General features: G+C 33.9%; 1 protein-coding gene across 1 annotated transcript; it reads left to right on the forward strand.

Annotated features, from left to right (window-relative positions):
- Window positions 1-974: 974 nt before the first annotated feature.
- Window positions 975-23,144, forward strand: LOC144847332 (DNA polymerase theta-like). The gene is made up of 24 exons (XM_078703621.1): window positions 975-1,874; window positions 2,417-2,748; window positions 3,090-3,246; window positions 3,647-3,767; window positions 4,274-4,653; window positions 4,997-5,143; window positions 5,377-5,589; window positions 5,806-5,942; window positions 6,350-6,539; window positions 6,735-6,886; window positions 7,059-7,374; window positions 7,614-7,857; window positions 8,201-8,575; window positions 8,612-10,719; window positions 11,738-12,018; window positions 12,725-12,878; window positions 13,361-13,521; window positions 14,042-14,221; window positions 14,379-14,673; window positions 14,989-15,228; window positions 15,559-15,743; window positions 16,255-16,366; window positions 16,527-16,796; window positions 22,040-23,144. Exons 1-24 carry the CDS (start codon window positions 1,145-1,147, stop codon window positions 22,264-22,266), a joined length of 7,707 nt encoding a protein of 2,568 aa, XP_078559747.1. The 5' UTR covers window positions 975-1,144; the 3' UTR covers window positions 22,267-23,144.
- The last annotated feature ends 1,288 nt before the right edge of the window (window positions 23,145-24,432 follow it).

Below are 24,432 nucleotides of genomic sequence, written 5' to 3' on the forward strand. Positions count from 1 at the left end.
TGAAGATTAATTAAATCCGACTTTAAAAAGGTTATTTTGTAGTTTTAATAGACAAAAGAATGGAAAGAAATCACTTTTCACTTATAAAATAACATGATAAATGGTTAAATTCAACCAAAAATCTATTGGCTGGCAGCCAATTTGACCATTTTTTGCTTTAAATTCCAGTTTTTTCAGGTAAATAATTTTGTTTTCGATCCAATTTTTGGTCGAAGTCAATAACTATTATGTGACATTAAAATGGCATATTCAACAAAAAAAGTTGTACAAAATTATTTTTCAGGGGACAATACATCTTTAAACTGCGCCCCGTATTTCTAAAAAAAATGGTTATACTGCCCTCTAGAGTTAAGTTTATGAGGAGAATTTGAAGTGGCATTTTTAAAAACCACAACAAACGAAGATCGGTGGTCGCACAACCTGAATATTAAGTAGAATTCTTGTGCTAAAATAGCCCATGTTTTTATCCAAAAAGAGTAAGTTATCGGTATACCTTTTCTCTTACATGGTAGTAGTAGCTAGTAGGCCCATATTATGTTATTGGATGACTTCTTCTAGTTTTATCTAGGCCTAACTAGGCTAGCTAGGCCAGGCCTAAAGCTGCTGCGGCTGAGGTTGTCAGCGCCCGAGCGAGAGAAGCGTAGGTCAGGAGGACCCTACCAACCAAGCCAGCTAGTAGTAGGCCTACGGAAACGTACCTAACCTGGCATATTCACGTGACGTACTATTCTACATACATAAGCCTACTGTTAGGCCTAGGACGTTGCAGTTATGAGGCTACCTAGCCTACATACATTTCTTGCATTTTGGAAAACAGTGAACCCTAACTAATGGTCCCTAACCCCTCCCTGCAGTGAATCACATGTTTATTAGACTCATTATTGATTTTCAAGCATTATTTTAAGTTTGTTTTGTAATGTTTTTTTAGAATGGAGAGCAGTGAAGTAGGCCTATAGATAGCACTACTAGATAGTAAGTGCATGTACTGTATGCAGTGGGAAGAGGCCTAGCCTAGGCTACTGGAGTGCAAATCATGAAACATCTGAACCTCAATACACAATGACTCGTTTGGATGATGAACAGTTGCTGGTAATGTAATTCTACAATATAAATTTGAAGAAAAAGGCACAATACCATAAACAACATGCCTCAGTTAAGTAGACACGAGACAAAATCAAAATGCTACACAAGAACCAAACCCAAAAGTCCTCTTGTCGATGATCCTGGCTTTGATGAGTCGGACATCGACGATGACTTTCTGATGCAGATGGACCGAATGGAGGAAGAGTACATCGAACGATCATCTCAGGATCTAAGTCAAAACAACAGCCAACTTAGAGATGCAAGTCTCCAAGATAAGTCTAAGCCATCAGGTGAACCTGATGCATCTACCACCAGTGCCAATGTTCCTAGTCTTCAGCAGAGACCTAATGGTGCATTGCCAGCTGAAACTGCTGTCACTGGAAAACCCCAGACAGTAGCTAGAAGCAACAAGCATCCAGATAATTCATCTTTCAGCAGACAGAAACCTGATTTAAAACTAAGCCCTGTAAATAAGCCAGATTCGCAAAAACCTGGAACCAGCAAAGATATGAATGCAGCTGCGTTGTTTTCGTTTTCACCAGTTGAGGCTATCAAGACGCCGGAACAGCCTAGCACCAGTAAACACTTCTACTGCGCTGATTCGCAAAACTCCGAAGTTGACCCGAAGGCGGAAGAACAAGCTCGCAAAGCAGAGTTTTTCAAAGCAAGATGGAAACAACAAACAGCCCAAAAACCAAAGGTTAGCGGTGGTAAAGTAAACAGTGGAAAGAAGAAGAAAAAGAGAAAGAAAAAGTCTAAAAGACCCTATACTTCTGTAGATGGTTCGCAAGGTATGTATTTTATTAAAGAAAGAAAGAACCATTGAAATAAATCTATCCCAAAAGGCAGAAATTCCAAATACATTCATTGTGTATCTACTGATTGCTATACAGTAAAATGTCCTGTAAAGCTCTGTCTACACTTTATGTGATGTGCCCATAATGGACGTGATGATGTCATAATCACTACCCTATTTGGGTACAGTATATCATCACTGCCATATTTGGGCACATCACACTTTCTTTATCAAACTAGTTTGATAGTGTAGACAGAGCTTAACATTGGTGGTATGTGTAATATAAAGAACTTATTTATATTGTTCTGTCTAGTAATGTTTAATTAAGTGGCCAAATTTTATAGTGCCTCCACCCACTTTGCGTCTGCCTTTGCAAGATTCATCTCAAGTTACATTTTATAAGCAGGAACTCTACAGTATATACTGTATCTTTTTCCAAGCTGAATAATTGTTGTGGCCTAGAAATGTTACGTGTTCTTGGCACATAATCATTTTTGTGTATTATATATTTCATATCCATTTATTTTCTATTTTTAGGGTTAGAGTTTAGTGGGTTGTCTATGAGCACTTTAACACCACCTCCAACAACACCAGATCGATTACTGCTGTCCTCATGGGGTCTGCCTGACCCTGTCCTTGCTCAGTACCACAAGAAAAACATCACAAAAATGTTTGAATGGCAGGCTGAGTGTCTAGGGCAAGGCTCGGTGCTTGATGGAGGAAACTTGGTGTACTCTGCCCCCACCAGTGCAGGCAAGACGATGGTTGCTGAATTACTGGTGCTTAAAAGAGTAATAGAAACAAGAAAGAAGGCCATTGTAGTACTGCCGTTTGTGTCTGTCACCCGTGAAAAAATGTTCTACTTACAAGTTAGTACAAAATATGTTTGTGTTATTACTGATACAAAGGGGATGGTAATTTAACATTACTTGACAACTGCAAGGTTTTCTTGTTCATCGCGTGTCTGCTGAGCTTTATGAGTTTCATGAATGCGAAATAGCTCATTTCCTGAGCTCTGATTAGTTGCACAATTTGTCAATTCAAACTACCAATTTCGCTGAAGCAAAAAACTCTAGGAACTAGAAAAAAGATGGGAACATGAGTGTGCATGCGTACTGTATAAGCTGATGCTTGTGATTTGCATGAACTAATTCACCTTTTGAAAAATTGGCTTAAATTATGTTTTTTTCTTTTATTTGATTTCTTTTAGGCGATGTTTCAAGACGTAGGGATAAAGGTCGATGGGTATATGGGCAGTGTAGCGCCAGCGGGAGGTTTTGATGCAATTGACATTGCAGTGTGTACAATTGAAAAGGCAAATAGTCTTATTAATAGGCTACTAGAAGAAAAAAAGCTAGATCAATTAGGTAATGAGTTTATTGAAACACTACAATGTAATGACATGTTCAGTTCTTAAAAGTAGACCTGTTGACTGATTCGAACAAGGCACTTCCAGTTTATAGGACTGCATATAATGTTATAATCCATAATATCCGATTCTCGATATCTATTGGCATCTATAATTTCAACAGTATCATAGGAAAATTCTGGAATAAAGTGTCACATGTGTATCACATGTGATGCGTGCATCATTCCACAACCTTGATTTGCCTATTGTCCAGTCATATGTGAAGATACAGTAATCAGTACAGAGAATCAGGTGTCCATAACAGGCTGAGCAAATCCATTTTGATTGGTACATTTTAAAGTACTAACAAATTAAAATTCCTTGAATGTGAACCTGAAATGATTTCTTTTATTCTATAGGTATTGTTGTGGTAGATGAGTTGCATATGGTTGGCGATAATCATAGAGGTTATTTACTTGAACTTCTCCTTACTAAAATCATATATGTTTCGAACAGATCTTTACCCAAAAACTCTGAAAGGTTAGTATTTGAATATTTATTAATATTCTACATATAAATACCTTGTTTTTTCCAATATAAATTACATTTTTCAATACATTAAAAAAAAATTCTCTTAAGTATATTATTATTTCAGTAAACATTTTTTTCCCTCTGTTCATATCTTCTTTCTGATTTCATTCATTAATTTCCTTTATTTCGGATAGTACATCCATATACAAAACAAAAAGAGAAGAAATTTCACCAGGAAATTAACAACAGCATCTTCCAAAAAACAACCTAAAATATCAATTTGCCCCAACACTGATGCAGGTTGGATTGTGGAAGTATATTGACTATGGTTTGAATCAGACTATTACAACTGTCATGAATTCTGTTTAAAAATATGCATTTTTGCATGAACCCCAAAATTAGGATATTCTTCCAGTAAGATGCCTATTTCTCAGGATGTAACTTATAGTTAATAAAGTTTTTATTGTATTTTCTTAAGAAATAAATGAAATTTTTTTTTTTAATTGTTTAAGTAGTGCTGGAACTAGCAATGCATCTAGACCTAATGGAATCCAGATAGTTGGCATGAGTGCCACGCTTCCGAATCTTGACCTTTTAGCTACATGGCTCAAAGCTGACCTGTACAAGACCGACTTCCGACCTGTCCCACTCACAGAGATGGTTAAACTTAACAACACCTTATTCAAACCAAATATGGAGAAGATTCGAGACTTCTATCCAGGACGAGGCATCCAAAATGATCAAGATTGCGTCATATCACTCACGTTTGAAACGATCTCTGACGGGCACTCAGTCCTGATATTTTGTCCAACCAAAAACTGGTGCGAAAAGCTGGCAGAATCTATTGCAAGAGAAATCTATCGCTTTAAGGGTGTTTTACCGGTGGCTGAAAAGGGTATGAGCAAAACTTGTTCATAGAATTTTAATAGGATAGAAGAATGTGTGTGTGTGTAAATTGTCATGTAAAATCATTCTTTGAATTTCCTTTATTACACATACATATTTTTGGACTGTTCATTATAGTATAGTCAATTCTGCTAATACTTAACACCTTTGGACTGGCTTATTATGTCAAGTTTTCTCTAAATTTTGATATTTTTAATGTGTTTTTAATGTTAACAAATAATTTTTGACCTTTTTAAAGAAAAGAGAGTTTCCAGATTCGACTGTAGGCCTATTACTATTGTGGTATTTTTGTTTGATTTTTATTTATTATTATTTATTTTTTATGTTCCAAGATGATACTAATAATCCTGATAACACACCAATTAATCTGAACTTTGGGGCTTTGAAAGATGTGACAGAACAGCTAAAAAGAACACCGGTAGGAATCGATGCCATGTTAAAAAAGACTGTACCTTATGCTGTTGCTTATCACCATGCAGGTATGTTTTGTAGAATTTTTATGCAAATTTGTTGGAAATTTTATATTTTGTATAGCACTCTCGTTGAGTTTGTGCACTCTTTCTGTTCATAATCAGTGTACCATGTCCGACTTATATATTGTACCAGTTCTGCAGTACATATCATTTCGAAACCTGAGCTGCCCTGACAAGATCTAATAAGATCGAAACAGTACTGTCTGCAGATATAATTTATTTAAACTTGATGTTTTAAGGTTTAACCTTTGATGAGCGTGACATCGTTGAGGGAGCATTTAGACAAGGTATCATTAAAGTGTTGGTGGCAACGTCAACCTTGTCATCTGGAGTGAATTTGCCAGCCCGCAGGGTGATTATCAGGACACCATCTTTTAACCGGTCAGTGCTGGACACACTAACGTACAGACAGATGGCTGGAAGAGCTGGACGCAAGGGAATTGATACCGAAGGTAAACTAATTACAGTAGATCATGTATTAATCAACAAGTGTCCCCTTAATAGAGGTGACACTGGATAGGGGTTCACTGTAGTGTTAAACCATATATTGCATCTTGTTCGGTGCATGTCCCCTTAATAGAGGTGTTCCAGAATAGGTAAAGTAAAGTAGGTTAGAATTGAATTCTAACAATTAAAATATTTGTTATGCAAATATGAAATTTTTACAGGTGAAAGTATTCTAGTATGTAAACCATCTGAAAAATATAAAGCAGAGAAGCTGGTGAAATCAAAGTTGTCTGCTGTACATAGCTGCCTGCAACAGAATGAAGAACTGAGCAGCTCAATGAAGAGAGCTATACTAGAGGTACTGGATTGAAACCTTAAAGGTTGTCCCCCAAAAAAATAAAGAATAATAAAACCAGACTTTAAATAGGCCATTTTGTAGTTTTACCAAAGTTAATCACTTCCGTAGAAAAAATGCCCCAAAAATAATGACATTGACAACAATTCAATTCAAGCAAAACCCAATTTGACTATTTTTTTGCTTTGAATTACAGTTTTTCAGAAATTTTTTTGTTCAATCCAATGTTTTGTCAAAGTGATTAACTATTATGTGACATTAAAATGGCATATTCAAAAAAATTAAAATTATTTTTTAGAGGGACAATATATCTTTAATATTGGTAGTTTGTTATTAGTTATTTGATAAATTAATTTAATATTTGTGATGTATGCGTTTCTTTTAGTTTGACTGTATCACTTTTCTCAAAGGTAATAGCCAGTGGTGTAGCCTCCACTCCAGCAGAAGTGCAGCAGTATTCTTCAAGTACATTACTTGCTGCTAGCTTGCAAATGGAAAAGCAGCCTGGAAACCCAGAGACTAAGAAGTGTGAGATAGAGAATTGTATTGAGTTTCTAAAGGTCAACGAATTTATTCATCTTCAGACAGTGGAAACAAATGGTATTACATTTTTAAAAATCAATCTATACGATTTCTAAAGTTTGTGATTAAAACTACCATATTTGGGTATATCACTACCTAATTTGGCCACATCACACTTTTGTCAAACTATTTTGATAGTGTAGACAGGGCTTATCACCCATCCATAACTTTTGGTACTGGCTCTACCCTAATACTTGTTTGTTTGAAATTTAGGTGGTGATGTTGAACGTTTTGTACCAACTCAGCTTGGATCGGCAACTCTTTCATCGGCCATGTCACCAGATGAAGCTCTTGCCGTCTTTGCAGAGCTTCAACGTGCTAGAAAGAACTTTGTCTTGGAAAATGAGTTACATATTATTTATCAGGTAAGAAGCCTTCGAAAATACAAATTAACTTGATACCATATTAAACTTTAATTACCAACTAAGAGTATGGCAGTAAATATGGCGTTTCCATTTATGAATCTGAATATGTATATATCCTTTTTTGGCGAAATCTTGAGCATTATTATCATTTTTTAATATTTTATTTTTAAAGGTTACACCAATATACCAGTCAGTGAATCCAGATTGGTACCAATTTCTTTGCCAATGGGAGAACTTCTCAATGGACAAGCTTCGAGTTGCTGAGCTAGTTGGAATTGAAGAGCGCTTCCTATTAAGAGCGGCACAGGGTTCCGTCCCAAACTCCAGTGCCAAACAAAAGCGACTGGTGGCTTTGCATCAACGGTTCTACACAGCCTTACTACTTAGTGATCTTGTCAACGAAGTACCGTTGTCCGATGTGTCTCATAAATATGGGTGTCCTAGAGGTCAGTTGCAGTCCCTGCAACAGTCTGCAGCCACCTTTGCTGGTACGTTTTTATGTTTATTTATTTTTTAAACTGCTCGAAAAAGAATCAAAGCATCAAACAAAAGTGGAAACTTAAAAATATAACTTATAAAAACAATAAATAATACTTAAATGTATAATTGAATTTAAATAAATATAAGCAGTTTAGCTTTCCTTGTCTGTCACTATACATAGACATAGATAAAAGCAGCCAATGAAGTGTAGAGCAGTATTCGTATTCATCATTTATTTTTGTGTTAGGTATGGTGACCATATTCTGTAACAAGTTGGGATGGTTAAACATGGAACTACTCGTAAGTCAATTCCATCATCGGTTGAACTTTGGTATCCAGCGTGAACTCTCTGATCTGATTCGTATTTCGTTGCTGAATGCCCAGCGTGCTCGGCTACTGTACAATAGTGGCTTGCATACAGTCGCAACCGTCGCTGCAACCAATCCAGCAGAGATTGAAACTCTTCTAAGGAATGCTGTGCCATTTCAAAGGTTTGTCATTGAATTTGTCATTGAAAAGAATTTGTCATTAAGTAGAATTTTAAACCTCTTTGATCTCCTTGCACTTTGTTCCGGCAACCGCTCATATGGGAACTTCAAAGTACTGGAGAACGAAGAGGTGGAAATAGTTCCTCTACATCATCTTTCTTTTTTGGTTATCTTGGGATATTTTATGGATCATTTTTGTGTGTAAACCACTTTTAAATTTAAGGAGTAGAAGTCATTCTCTCAAATTCTTGTAGTCTAAAGACTAAACGTTTTGTTTTTGTTAAAGAATAAGCTACATGTTATTAAGAGTAGAAGTAATTATTTTCAATTAATTTAAATATTTCAGCACTCGTAGAGCTGAGGGGGAACTAGAATGTGAAGCAATGCAGAGAAAGAAATCAAGATGCATTTGGGCAACTGGGCGTAAAGGATTAACAGAAGAAGAAGCAGCAGGCTTGATTGTCATGGAAGCTAAACAGCTTTTACAGGCTGATCTTAAAGCTATTGGTGTCAATTGGAATGCAAGTGATCCCACACCTTCTAAGATTCCAAAAGCTACCAACCGGTTAGGTTCTTCCAATAAACGAATTGGCCAGCCAATTTCAAGTAATAGTTTTAAATTTCCTTCTCAAAGATTGTCATCTCATAGAGATAAGAGGAGATTATCTAGTAACACCAGTTTAACATCAATGGATGGCAGTTTTGAAAGAACACAAAGAAGGTCAAAGAACAGTCAAATTCAAAAATCTCAAAGAAGATCTATGAACAGTCAAATTCAAAGATCTCAAAGAAGATCTATGAACAGTCAACTCCAAACATCTATAGCAAAATCACCAGTTAATTTGGAGGGATCTCTGTCTAGAACTAAAACAAATTTACAGGAAAAAGAAGTGCAAAGTACTAATGAAATGTTGTCAGATCCTTCTGGCACTAAGGAGACTGTCAAGGATAACTTAGTTGATGAACAGAAAGCAGGTCTTTCTGTCAAAGAACAAGTGCCAGTTTGTTTAGACAGACAACCAGAAACCCCAAAAGGTGCATCACCAAATAAATCTGATGAATTAATACATAGTCCAGATTTATATTCACCATCTCAAGATCCTAATCAAGCAATTGATGGAAATATAAATGAGGATGCTCAATATTCTATAGACGTTGATAGCCAAGAAGATGTCATAAACAACCTGGATCAGAACATTCAGAATAGTGTCTTGGCATCTCCAGAAATCTGCTCTGAATTCAGTTCTACTTTTCCTACTATCGACTCTCAGTTGATCAAAGACATGACTACATTTTGCGATAGAAACGCTTTAATTTCTGCCAGTGCCTCGCCTTTGTTTATGGACAGTTGCAAAGCTGAAAAATATTTTAATGATGAGTTTAAGTTTAAGCATCCGACAGTAACCAATCAGGAGGAAGCAGGTTCTGAAGGAAAGAGACGGAACTCTTCTCTGTATGGTTATTCTAATTTACAAGAAGACCTTTTAATTGCAATGAATTTAAGTGATTCTTTTGGCATGTACAAATCAACTGAGATTAATTCGCCTATTATTAATAATGTTTCCCATGTAGTTTCACCAGTACCAGTGTGCAATATACAATCAACTAGTTCTGTAAAACCAAGTGCAATATGTGTTGGATTAAATTCTACAAAAACAAGTACTCCTCTAGGTATCTTGAGTAAATCTGCGGATCATCAAGAAATTCAGAAAATTTATTCAGAGGGTGCTAAAATAAATGAACTTAAATCAAATAAAGCTGTCAATGATGGCATAAAACCAGCTATAAATGGTGAGGATATAACATATTCTCAGTTGGAGAATGATCTAGCTTTGGCAGCTCTTGATGGGTCGTCGTTTTCTTTCTATGATTCTAAGAATTCAACGGGTTTGCTAGATATGGAGGGGAAGTTACCGGAAAGCATGAAAAGGAAAAGCCCAATTTGTAAAACATTTATTAGTAAAGACTTAAAAATTAAACCAATTTGTAACGGAATAAAGATTAGTAAAGACTCAAAAATTGAACCTGCAACTACATCAAATATAGTGGTTAAAGAAGATAAACTCGATATAGAAATAGACATCAAATCTGCCATTTCTGGTACCTTTGAAATGCTTGATCTATTTGCCAGTGATGTTGGCGATAAGAAAAAATACAAACCACCTCCAAAGAAAGGCAAACAAGATAACAAAACTCAAATCGACAACTACTTTCAACATCGGAAACGCAGGAGCGATGAAGTATTGGTCAATCAATTAAAATCTGAAAAACGAATTAAGCAAGACATCATTAGTCCAGATAAAAGTCCTGATGATGATAGAAGAGATAGTGTTGGTGATTTCATTCCGCCAACTCCACCTAAAAAGAAAGTAGCTACACCAAAACTTTTACGGAAGACGCCACAGAGAACAAAACAAGCCAATAAATCGACCATCAAAAGTACACCTCGTCGGAAGAACAAATCAACAGCTGCAATAAGTAAAGCGGTTGACATGCCAAGTACAAGCTTAAATAGTAAGTTGGTTGTCGAGAAGGAACTAGTTACCAACATTGTGTCTTCAGTCTCTGATACCTTAACTCAAGCTCATAAAAAACCTATTGGTGCATCCTCAAGATACACTGATGCTGCTACTTCGGAAGAAGACTTGAAACTCTTTCTTGACACTCAAACTCAGTTCAGTGGCACAAACAACATCTCTGTGAATGATGGAGTCTTCACCATCATGGATGTCTGTGCAAACAGAAGATTGTTTGAAAGCTTTATGACTGAATGGAAGTCTAAGAATGTGTATTGTTTGTCGGTCGCTTGCGAGAGGTTCAAAACATCAGTGGCAGGTGGTGGTATTGGAGGTCGTTTTAATACTGGTGAGTAGAGGCTTAACACAAAACGAAATCAAATTGGTACAGTACGAGATTCATGCAATATTTTATTATTTGACAAAAAAACATAGCATCAGAAAATAATTATATTTATACCAATACTTTGGCATACCTATAATACTGTAGTAGTAATAATAATAATTGACTGTTATATTTATTCCAATTTGTTGTTTGTATATAATTTTATCAGTATTAGGCTATGTTGAATCTGTTTGTTAATAGCTGATTATCAGTGCCTCTATAATTTTGGACAGTATCATAGTCAAATTTTGTAATAATACAGGAACATGTGACACCTGTATCATGGCCATACTGTAGGTATAGCCTAACCTAAACATAATACTGTATGTGACACTGTATAGGCCCTGTTACAGAATTAGCCTGTATGATGCTACTGTACCAATTCTTACTAAATACATAGTACTTACAGTTTCTTTGATGAAAGAGCCTCTTTCTGCGTGTACTTATCACTTCCAAGTGTTCATATTCATCTTTTCGAATCTTTTTTTCAAATTTGTACTTCTGCTGATTTTATTAGACCTAATTTTCTTTTATTTAGTCTGGATGGTTATTTATATGAAAATGTCATCAATCGGTCATAAGTGTTTAAATAATACAATGTATTTCTTTAGTATTTGCTGGTATACATGTTCCCCTAAATGTATACGACTTTGTCTACATCTGAATATAGAATGTATTACTCATCAGACAAATGTTTATAGCATACAATAAATATCGGCAAAGCTGTAGTGTATTTTATTATTAAATTGATTTAGTCTGTTATACCAATGCCGTCATAGAATTTATATTTCAATCCTAAAGGAAAATCATTACGGTGGTTTTACAGAATGATTTATTTGTTTTATATTATGTTCCATATTTTTCTAACTTTAATATTGACATACTAAATACATGTGTTATAAGTATAGTTAAAGTCATTACTCTAGTTGCTTCGTTCAACACCTACAGTAATTGATATAAAACTAAACTTTTTTAATTTTAGGATCTTCTAAGCATTTGGAAGCACCAGATGGAATAAAGGTACCAGAAGAAGACATTATAGTAACTGGTGTGTCAGTTTGCTATAGTGCTAAAGATGCGTACTTCATTTCCTTCCAAGATGCGGTTACCTCATCCCTTGATGACAGTTTGGCGCAACCACCATGTGATGTCACTATAACTGTGCATGAGCGACTAGAACGAGTAAAAGAGATCTTGCAGTTTGGCAAAAAGAACCCATCTGGAAACTGTAAAGTGAAAAGGCTGTTTGATTATAAAAATCAGGTAAGAAAATAGATTTTGTTTGGAAATTATGTTATTGTTAGTAATTTGTATTTTAGCTCTGTCTACACTATCAAACTTTATGTGACAAAAAATGTGATGTGCCCATATGGACATGATGATGTCATACCACTTCCATATTTGGGAACATCACACTTTTTTGTCAAACTAGTTTGATAGTGTAGACAGAGCTTTAGAAAATTATTTGAGAAGTAGGATGGAGATTCAGAAATGTTGTACTAAGCCTTGTCTACACTATCACACTTTATGTGCCCATATGGGCACGATGATGTCATACCACTTCCATATTTGGGCACATCGCAATTTTGATAGTGTAGACAGCTTTAAACTAGTCTCTAGTTCTTGTTTTTTCCATGTCTGTATTTCTTTACGAGAGTCAGTCACCAACAGATCATCAGGTTTAATATTTTTCTCTAGCGTATATGTATGACATGCCATATGTGCCAAAACGTTTATCTTTTTAGCACCATTACTATTAACCGAATGACTGTCTAGAATCTAGAATAACTGTTATAGAAACAGACAAACCCTAAATTTATTTGAGAGTCAATAAAATAAATAAATGAATATTTTATCTCTTCACATGTTAATAAAAGTTAAGTAAATGTGGGTTTTTTCAAGAGTAACAACATAACATTATCCACCAATGCGTTACTTACATTTGAACTTGCATGCTATGTTTTTTTAGTATAAAGTGTTAAGCCGTGCCTGTGGTATTAGTCTAGAAGGAACAGCTGAAGACCCTAAAGTTGCTGCGTGGCTCTTAAACCCTGAAGCCAAAGAAAGGAATCTTCAAGGACTTGTCTCACAATATATGTCACAAGAGAGTCATCTCCTACAAGGTATGTATAATTATTATCAATTTAGCTCAGAACAATCATTAAATAATCAGTTATTATATGTATTTAGGCACATGTGGCCAAGGATTACCAATAGTAAATTAATCATTGTCCTGTCAGATAGGTGGTAACCCCCCTGAACAGGGGCTATTTTGTGAACCATTTCACCAGGGTAACCCCCTAATCGTCGCTAATGATGAACTGGCTTCAGTGCACATGGACAAACTGTGTACACTGGACCTACGGTTTATAGGCCTTATCCAAGAAGACTTGTTCCACCACCAGAACCATGGAGAGTCGGCCTCGAACACATGCCAATTTGTTGGCTATTTAGGTACTGTAAATGGTGCTCCTGCCTTAACCGCTCGGCCACTTGACCTGCTCCTCATGTGATTTATTCTTTAGAAACAAACTCGCTGAAGCCATGCCATACAATTCCACAATTATAGTATATTGTATTATGTCTTTGTGTGTGTTTATGTCAGATATTGGAGGTGGTGTCGGTCTAGGTGGACTGGGGTTAATGGTGCAAAATGCTTGTTCTGGACGTGTGAGGGCAGCAAAGGAGTCTGTACTGGTATTTTTACTGATGGATGTTCTGACTAACCAACTTAAAAATGATAATCTCTATGATGCTTTCACTAATGTAAGTTTTTATATTTTATTATTATTTGCAAAATACATATTTACAATATTTACTTACATATAGGAATGGTTAGGACACTTGACTGTCATACAGAGTCAATTCCTGACAACTCCCAGTCCACTCAGCTGTAAATGAATACCTGATTGAAAATACTAGGGAGGATAAGGTGGTATGGAAGGAAACTGGCCACCATACCACATAATGCCAAGGCTTAGTACAATGAGCTCCTAGCATCTCTTTCCCCTATGTTCAGAATGAACACTGGACTCGCCTTCACCTTTACTTACATGGGTAGGACACCCTGCAATCTGCAATGACCTACAGAACTGTAGGACCTATGCATATTTGTTTGTTTTCACCTGGACTAGATTCCTCCAGATTTGAGTGAGGAAGCACATCAAACAAGATGTAAATATGTCTTAAGTTGTCACAAATCAAAATCTCTTCAGCTTCAGTCTCCTCAGTAAATTTAAAAATTTGAAATGTATATTTAAAAAGAAAAAAAAATGTATCTCCCCAGGTTGAGATGCCAGTTATGCTGACAATTGCAAAGATGGAACTAAATGGATTTGGGTTTAATACAGATGAATTTGAAGAACAGAAGAATGTTATGCAAGCTAAGCTTACCGTGTTGGAGCAGATGTCCTACCAACTTGCAGGGCACCCATTCTCTTTGACGTCTACAAAAGATATTGCCGAGGTAGGTGAAGAATTTGAGGATTTTTAAAACAAAACTCAGCATTTGAACATCTTTTTTTAAAGACATTATTTACTCATGCATCTAGTTCTTCCTATTTATATTTAGTTTCAGATGATTTTATTAATAATCTGTGTTAACTGTTTTTATTGGTGTTCAGGTTCTCTTCATTGAACTAAGACTTCCTCCATCAGGAGACCCATCTACCCCTGTCATACCCCAAAAGACCATGAAAAGCAGAGGGCGCCCTAAACTACCGAAAAACTTCAACACATCGAAGGAAACGCTTGAAAAACTGAAGAAATTGCATGCCCTACCTGGACTTATCCTAGAATGGAGGCGTATCAATAACACGCTATCAAAGGTCGTATTCCCGATGCAGAAGGAAAAAGTGTTTAATGATTTACTTAATATGAATAGAATCTATGGCATATGTCAGACGCATACGTCCACAGGTAACTTCTTTTTATTACTGATATGCTCAAATACTAAACACTAAATACAGTTGCCTCTCCCAATACAAGACACATTTGGGCTGGCCAAATATGTCTGGTTTTTACGAAAAGTCCAGTATTCAGAATGTGTTTTTAATGGTAAAAAGGAACCTTTTGGGGCCCAAGAAAAGTCTGGTATTGAGAGAGTTTCTGGTTTTCAGAGAGTTGGGAGAATTGACTGTACAAGTTTTTCAATTTATTGTATGTATTAATACTTCACAAGCATCATCTAACACAAAAATTGAATTTTTTAATATGTTATTTAACCACTTATAGGAAGAGTTGCGTTAATGGAACCCAGTATTCAAAACATCCCAAAAGATTTTGAAATAGATTTACCATCAGTGATTCGTGAAAGCCCACCCCGTGATGAATCAGCACAGTCTACAACCCGTGAGCGTCGGAGGTGTACAGGCAGGCAAACACCTTTCAAGAGTCAGATGGTACCAGAGCTTATTGGAGAGCCTGGCCCTAAATTTTCCATCAGCATGAGGAATGCATTTTGCCCTTTTACAGGTATGTTACCACAATAGTGTAAAAGTGCCTCTGTAAACATACATTAACTCTCTAGCCTACTAACAGGGTTAATAATATACAGTAAATAACCTCCTTGGCGGAGGTAATAATTACCAGTATGTACCACAAGTTCCGACTTTTACCAGGAAGTAGCTGCTAAACAGTCAACAATATAAATAATTACCGGTATGTACCACAAGTTCCAAATTTTACCAGGAAGTAGCTGCTAAGCAGTTACATAGAGTAGAATATTGACCTTCTTTTTTATCCTTGATAATATACCAATGTTTTTTTTTTTTTAAATATTGTTTAATTTAATTTCTATTCTAGGTGGTCTGATTGTAGCAGCGGATTATTCTCAACTTGAGCTTCGTATAATTGCACATTTGTCCGGCGATACTAGGCTGATTAAAATATTAAACGGTGGCGGTGATGTCTTTAAAACAATCGCTGCTGAGTGGAAAGGTATCATGCCAGAAGAAGTGACTACTGAAATCAGGCAGCAAGCAAAACAGGTAACAGTGGAGCTGTAGCTTGGTGGTTAATGTGATTACCTTCCATCTTGATGTCCGGGGTTCAAACCTGACCTAGTGCCAGGGTTGTAACCCACAGCTGTGTCTACCCCACTTCCTTAGCCTCAAGTGAGACTTAGTTTATAAGCATGATGATATGAGTTTATCCATCCTGTATTTCTTGTTGGATGTGTATGAAATTAAAAAAACTATTGGTTAATTGGTTAATATGATACATTTATATAAATACATTTGTATGCAAAAGCTTATATTTTTAGAACTACATGATTTTGTATTTTATGTCATTTTTCATATTGATTTAAGAATAATAATAATTGTCTTTTGTATAGCGCCTAACCAAAATAAATTTTCTCTAAAGCGCTACGACCACAAGGCTCAGACTAGTTAGAAATTACGTCATTTCATATGAGAAGAGATTTTCAGCAACTGTTCAATGCAGTGAGATGTTAGTAATGTACTGTATATAAATAAATACATAAAATTAAATTATTAGATATGCTACGGTATAATATACGGAATTGGATCAAAGGCACTAGCAGAGCAGTTAGAAGTATCAATAGAAGATGGTGCGGCATTTATTGACATGTTCAAAACAAGATATAAAGGTATGATTATAAATTTAGTGGCATTGTATAATGGTGCTTCATTACCATTATCGGGTTGCTGGGTTCAAATCCTGGTAATGTAATTAAAAACCTTATCTCTTATTCTTCTTTAGAGTGATGACGTACAATTTTTATCTGTATAATACATTTTATTTCGTAGGGTTAAAAGCTTATATTGAAAGCACGACCAAGAAGTGCCGTGAGAATGGTTTTGTAGTTACGATAACCGGTCGGCGACGGTATCTTCCGAAGATCCACGATACCAACGTACACGCCAAAGCACAAGCTGAGAGACAAGCAGTGAATACTAGTGTTCAGGGCTCGGCAGCTGACTTGGTGAAGAAAGCTATGATTGCGATTGATAAACGTCTAGTAGAGAAATACCCCTCAACAGGCAAGTCACATCGGCATAAGCAAGATACAGCTTTGCGTGAGTTGTTTTTTTTATTTGTCTTGTCAATGACTTTCCATAATATTGGTCAGTGATAACAATTATTTAGGCTTTTAAGATAGCTTATTTAAAATTCATAACCACATACAATAGGTTTCAGTGGTTCATGCATATTTGAATCAATAATATTTTTAATCAAAAAATACCATTAAACATTTTATACCATACTTTGCATTTGTTTATTAAATTATTCATGAAGAAACCCGGAATTGTTGAGATGAATTTTAACCTTAATGTGATTTTTTTTTTCTTAATGATTAATAGAATAGTTTACTCAGGTTAATAACTCACTGTAGTTCATCATCATGGTTTCCAACCTTTTTGCGTTTTATTTTTCTATTTGTGACGTTTTTATTCTAGGTTTCCATATGTAAAAGAGTTACTTATACACCAGCTCACTCCTGTCCAAAGGGTCTTTCACACCTGTTCCGACACAGTCCTGGTCCGGCAAATTTTTAATTTTTTATGATGCTCCACATGGCTATGCGCCAATCGATATGCACATACTGTAGCCGTGTGAAAATGGTACATTGACGTTCGATTTGATTTTTTCTGCCACCGGACCGGAACCGTGCAGAAACAGGTGTGAAAGACCCTTAACCCAGCTCCCTACAAGTTACCCTGTCAAATCCCTGCATCTTTCTAGAAACAGAATAGTTCTCCACTATTTTCATGTTCAGATACCTCCAGTAAGACTAGGATTCTTGTGTGTTGAGAGGCCTTCGTCTTAAATTTGTAGAAATGTTATTCAATTAATCTCAGTAAAGTTGGCCTTCGTCATAGTTTTGTGTTATTCAATATCCTCAGTCTCCAGGATTTTTAAATAGGGGATATTACTCTATTTTTTATAAAAACATCTTTAAAATAAACTGCTGACCTTGGCCTAATTTTTATCTTTTGATTTGTGTTTATCATAATTTAACCTGTATGTGCTATGCATACACACTTCCATATGTCCTTCTTATGATCCTTGTTCACTTTCACATCCCCGATTTCTCTTGCAATGGATCCCATTGGAAATAAATTGACTTGTCGATTTCATGTGTCGTCCTTGAATCCATTTACTTTGGTTTTATTCAATTTTAATATTCCAATTGTTTGTATTTTTTCTTTGTTATGTATTGTTGAATGGATGCTAAATGAATAAATAAAAAAAAATAATATGCAATTATTTTATTCATTCTACTAGTAAAATACATTTCCAGCAATTTATATTATTTATAATATTATTATTTATTTCCAGTAACCTTATAAATAATATATAATAATAATCATGCTTTGCACCAGTAGCACTTAAGGATTGAATAATAATCCTGTCAAAGTATTAAAGCTAAATTTTAAAGCTGGTACCATTATACTATTAACAAGCTATCCCAAATCCAGGTTGCAATATTCATGATTACTACTGTATATAATTGACATCACACTTGTCCCTGATATAATGTAAATCCAGTCAATTTACAAAACATGTGTTGTTTCCAATCCATAATAATAGTAATAATAATAATAATAATAATAATAATAAGATTTATACAGCGCACATATCCACTACTATTGATAAATTTGACAAAAACCGAATAAAAAACAAGACCAAATCGAACCCACATCACTGCTTCCGTTTACCAGCAATTTAAGATGCATAGACCAGCCAGTACAAAACTCACAGGTGTTCTCAGTGATGTGGGTATCTAGCTAAACAAATTAAATCTCACAAATTGCCAAAAGCAGCCGACAGCAGATGTGTCTTAAGCGCACTCTTGAAAACATCAAGACAATACAATAACATTATAACACTAACAGCCTATATTGATTTCAAATTTTATTTTCACCCTCAAAATATTGACGAACAATCCCTATTTATGAGTTGGCTTTTTGTCTAGTGTACTTACTCGACAAACTTGATTGATTTGATTTAATACATCATTAATGTTTTATTGTACTTTTTCAAGGTAGATATAATTATAAAATATTGATTTTTGGTTTAGTATATTGTTATCTTAATAGCAAAGATAATGAATCATACTTGAGCAATAAATGTGCTTTTTGTATGGAAGAAATGATGGAAATATACGAACTACGCCTTCCTATGCATACATATCTTATCATAACCCTTTAGTTTGAAGTTTAGAAGTTTTGTAAGATAAACAGAATGTAAAATATTTTAATGTAATGTAATAGAATGATGGAACATTATACAAACTTTCCAGCCTATGCAAACTTATCTTATCCCTTTACTCTGATATGTGGAATTTTAATTCTTTTTGTAAGATAAACAGAATGTAAAATATTTTAATGATGTACTATAGTAATTTGAATAATTAACATAGATAAATGTTTATAAAGTCATCTGGAAAAAAACAACCCACTAAATTTCTTAGCTACAGTAAATATGTTTCTTCAACTGCCTAGTTGGTATGTTAATTTAGTGCCACAGGCTGTGTGGAACAATATAAATATGTTACACTCCATCCCCTTTTCAATTCAGATCTCTCCTGAAAACTCACCTATATTTAGATAGTTATTCTTTTCATGTTGCACTGTCAGAATCTGGTAAAGAGCGCTTTATAAATGTTCGATATTATTATCATTATTATTATTATTATTATCATTATTATTATTGCTTGAAAATCAGTCTACAAAACAATCTCACCCATCAACTCAAGTGCTTACAGTAAAAGCATGTAAACAGTTTCGAACAACTCATTTAATTTTTTTTCTGACAATAAATGGTTGGTAAATTTTGATGCTTAAGCTAAGATCTTTAATATTAGGAGATACTTTAAATATCAATATAGCCTTGATCAGAGATAATGCAGTGAGTAAAAACACTTATTGCTATCAACAATTATTCATTTACATTAATTTATAGAATGATTTTGGCATTATACTCCATTAAAATTCATTTTATTGATTTGATTATTCAGAATCTGAATGATATAAATTGTTGGATGAAAATTTAAATGGCAGTTACTGTACATAATTTAAGATCTTAAATTTATATCCATTTTAAATTCTCTATGATATATATTGATTACTTCATTGTTTGCATAATTTATTAAAAACTACACATACTGTCAGTTTAGTAAAACAAATTGTACATTGTTTGATGAGGTCTAGCCATTATCATATTAATTGCAAAACACGTTCAGAGCCAAGGTTTCTAAGTACTGTAGATAGATATATTTTACTTTATTTGCAGTACAATCTACAATAGTGAAGAAAGTTCTTTGAACTCTTTGATTTAATTTTCTTCTGTATACACTACTCTAATACAAAGACAATAAATATAAAACTACAATACTGTTACCATATATCCTCGGGTATAATCCCACTTCAGGTCTAATCCCACCCCCTACTTTATGTCTGATTTCACAAACAGGCATATCCCTTGGTATAGTCCCAGTATTGACTTTTAGTTTAGATGTTATTTAGGCCTTTTACAAGAAATGCTTACCATTTTTTTTTCGTTAACCAGGGTTTCCCCAGGGTATATCCCCACGCCCAAAATTGACCCAATTTCATGTTCTAGTTGGATGAGATTATATCAGAGGATATATAATAATAGTATAATTTCACTACCTACTTTGAGAAACATTTAGGTCTTTTTCAAAAGGATATGCTATGTTATTCATTCTAAGAAAATGTGAGCTTGCTAAATATCATTAGTGGTAACATTAGCCAATCTATCATCATGTAACACCAGGTAACATTAATGTTATCAAAGCATTGCGGTTAGATGAAAGAATTCATTGTTTCCTCAAAGCACGGAGAAATAATAAATAATAACTTATTTCTTTATACTCCAAGCAATTCTCTTAAGTATTAAAGATATATTGTCCATCTGAATTTTTTATTTTTTTTTTTTTATGGAAAATACCATTTCTAGGTAAGAGTATAAAAAGTTATGTGGCTCCAAATATTTTGTTTTGTCTTGTCTTTTGTATACAACTATCAATCAATATTAATTAGCTAGTTTGTGTTGATTACATGAACACTAAAACAACCCTTAAGCACTGTCTACACTATCAAATTTAATGTGACAAAAAAATGTGATGTGCCCATATATGGACATGATGACATCATATTACAGTTTATACAGTGTAGCTTTATGGACAGTTCAGACTAAAATGGAGTGGGTAATGTTATCTATAAATAGGCTGAATTATCTGATATTATTAATATTATGCATTGAGTATGTAATAATACCAAGGCCGTCAAACAACTGGTATTACTTACTATATTTCAATTTCACAGGCTAATTAGTGAATTTAATAATCATTTACCGACGATATCTGATATGGCAATTATTGTCTCAAATTTAATTAAATATCGAAATATGTTGTTGAAGGATATTCATAATTAAAATAGCATTGCTTTTGTTGCTGAAATATTAATAATTAGAAAAGAAACCTTTACAGATTTAATTTCCTAATTGTGTTTCTCGCCGCTAATGACTAATTAAAGTGTAAAATAATAAATTGATACTTAAATTATGTCGGTGGTTTTGATATTTGCTGAATCGTTGGTTTTGATGGTTTAATTAACTTGTTGTTTTGGCACTTTGATGATTTTTATATCTGTTATTGTTTTTCTGTCTGTTTTCTGCCTGAAAAAATATTGTTTTTGTTTAATATGCCATTTTAATGTTACATAGTTATTCACTTTGACCAAAAATTGGGTCGGCAACAAAATTATTTACATGAAAAAACTGTAATTTATAGCAGAAAAACACTCAAATTGTCTCTCAGATAAAGGATTTATGGTTAAATTCAACTGTTTATATTGTCTTTTTATAAGTGAAATTATTTTTGTTGGTTTTTCCCTATGGAAGTGAATAAATTAACTTCATTGAAACTGCAAAATGACCAATTCAAAGTCAAATTGTATTAATCTTAATTTTTTCATAATTTTGGGGGACAATACATCTTTAAAGAAATGTTTAAAATGGCAACACATCTTTAGATAACTAAGCCTCTGTAAAAAATAATTGTTGAAATGGAATTTCATATCCATTCATCAAAACTACTATCCGATTCTTTTTGGATATTTCATTGTTTTTTTTTATTCTAAATTCATTTTCTTACAGTTACACACATTTAATTTTATATGTTGGTGTGTATATTAACATACTTCATGTGTTATATTAATGAATACAATTTTAGTTGTTATTCTTGCAAAAAAATGAAGAATAATATTATAAAAAATATATGTATTTTTTACAGGTCGCAGAACAAGGGGAGGTAGTAGGTCCCCTAATGTTCCACAAGGAGCATTCCTGGTTCTCCAGCTGCATGATGAGTTGATCTACGAAGTACGCAAGGAAGACGTGCCACAAGTTGCGCGTCTAGTCAAGCACGAAATGGAATCAGCCATGAAGTTATCGGTCGTCCTTCCAGTGAAAGTCCATGTTGGTCCTACATGGGGACGTGTTGAATTAATGGAATTATGAGGGGTGCAGAAAAGATGTGGTACATTTTGATACTGTATATTAAAAATACTGGTATTTTGGTTAAAATCATTGATTTACAATTTATTGAGAAAGAAAAAAAAAAGAAAATCAGGAATTTTAAAAGTTGTATCAGAAATGGTTGTATACTATGTAAAAGTATAGCAGTATTATAGTAGTTATTGCTTTTTAAATAAAATCTGTTTTTCTTACCATTCAAATTATGGTTCGGAAGATATAATTGTTCAATGGAAAGGAGTTGGAGAAAAGTTATGGGAGGAGAGATGATACCATTTGATGATGTCCCTTTTTCATTTTTTTATTGGAGGTACTTGGTGTGGTAAAGATGAACAAATTACTATGACATACCATGTCTAGTATCTACTCTCCTTGCTTGATTATAGGATAACAAGTTCACTGTAGTGCAATGCTATGGAGGGAGGTGGGGAAACTCCCCTTTCATATCACGTTGCCTAAATAATGGTCAACTAGCAAAATACACTTGACCTGTCCGTCTGAGACCAAGTGGACATGGACAGCCCACATGTTTTAACTGAATCTTTTATTAAAACTTGTACACTGATAAGGTGACAAAAGTTTCCTCCTAGAAGTATGTTATTATAATTTTGATTAAATATAATAAAGATTAAAATTAATTTTCTATTTATTTTTATATACATGTATGTCTATATGTCATGCATTAATTTAATTTAAGGTAATTTCATTTTGTAACTATTAATTAAAATTCAATTTCATTGAATATTTCAATTAATTATCTGTCGCTATTGATGGTCAACATTTATTAATTTATATACAAGATGTCTCTTCACATCATAATTTTAAATATTTCGTCTAATATTAATAAACTACTATTTTTCTTTTTCTATGAAAGAACAGCGTTTATTTATTTGATTTAAAATTAATCAATTTTCGTATATGTACATTTTACCTGTGCGTACAATAAAATAGTCATTTTTAAAATGCTTTCGACAATTTATATGTTTTAATGTGATTTAATATGAAACAATATTGTTAGGTAATGACTGGATGGCGTTGAAACGTCGTTTGTCACCAGATCTTATTAACGAAATCTCACCTCGAAGAATGTATTTTACGTACGGTATTTATTATTTCTTTATCCTTGATGAAAAACCATTGAGTATGATAATGTTTTAATTTCATACCTCTATAGTAGAACAGTAAAATCATTTGTGCTGTAGGCCCACTTTATATGTTTACTTTGCCATTGTCTGACGACGTGTGGGTTGGTATATTTTTTAACGTATTTATATTATTGAGTGTTAAATCGAATTTGTGTTAATCTTCTTCATATTGTCAGTACTTTATATAACCTATATAAATTATGTTATCGATTTTAATTCAATCGACAGGATAAATAGGTTTATATTATTTTTTTTTATCATCGAATATTAAATTACTATATTGATTTATTAGTATATATTGACCTGTTTTTGTTTTGTTTGTTTTTGCAGAAAATTGAATTACAATCTTGCCATATCACAAAAAGTGAGTAAAGTATATACGTAGGTTAAATACGTGACATTATCTGTTCCGGTCTTATCGTCAAATACATTAAGTAAATATTTGTATAATTATTGTAGGCCAATGTATGTACCGTCTGTGCCCTCCTTATTTTCGGTGTATCTTTTTATATGCCTACATCTAGATTGTTCTGTCATGAGGTATAGCGAAGCTAAAAGTCGTTTGGCAGAGAGTGTCCAAATGGAAATAACCAGGATGTGTTCGATTTCTATCATGAAGGTAAGGATTTAAAAATATTGATAATGGATGGAAAAGTATTGAGATTCCAGCTATCAATGAAACACCTACATGCCTACCGTATATCTTCTAATTGTAACCCTGGGTTATTATTCTATTCGATTGTTTTTTAGGGTGGGTTACTATTAGAAGCGGGGTTAATATTAGAGTAGTGGGTTACTATTACTAATCTTAAATTAGGCACCTGAAAATAGTAACCCACCCCCAACTTTTCCGGTCAGCAACTCATAGCAAAATAATAAAACAGTACGAATAAACAAATTTGATTGAACTCTAACTTTATTTTATATATATGTACTCCCGAGATCAACATGCATTATCTCCTTATTTTCAAAATATGGCTGAATCATACGTTTTTGTGACTCTAAT

The sequence above is a fragment of the Antedon bifida genome, chromosome 7 (genome assembly GCF_963402885.1).
Source record: "Antedon bifida chromosome 7, ecAntBifi1.1, whole genome shotgun sequence".
NCBI lineage: Eukaryota > Metazoa > Echinodermata > Crinoidea > Comatulida > Antedonidae > Antedon > Antedon bifida.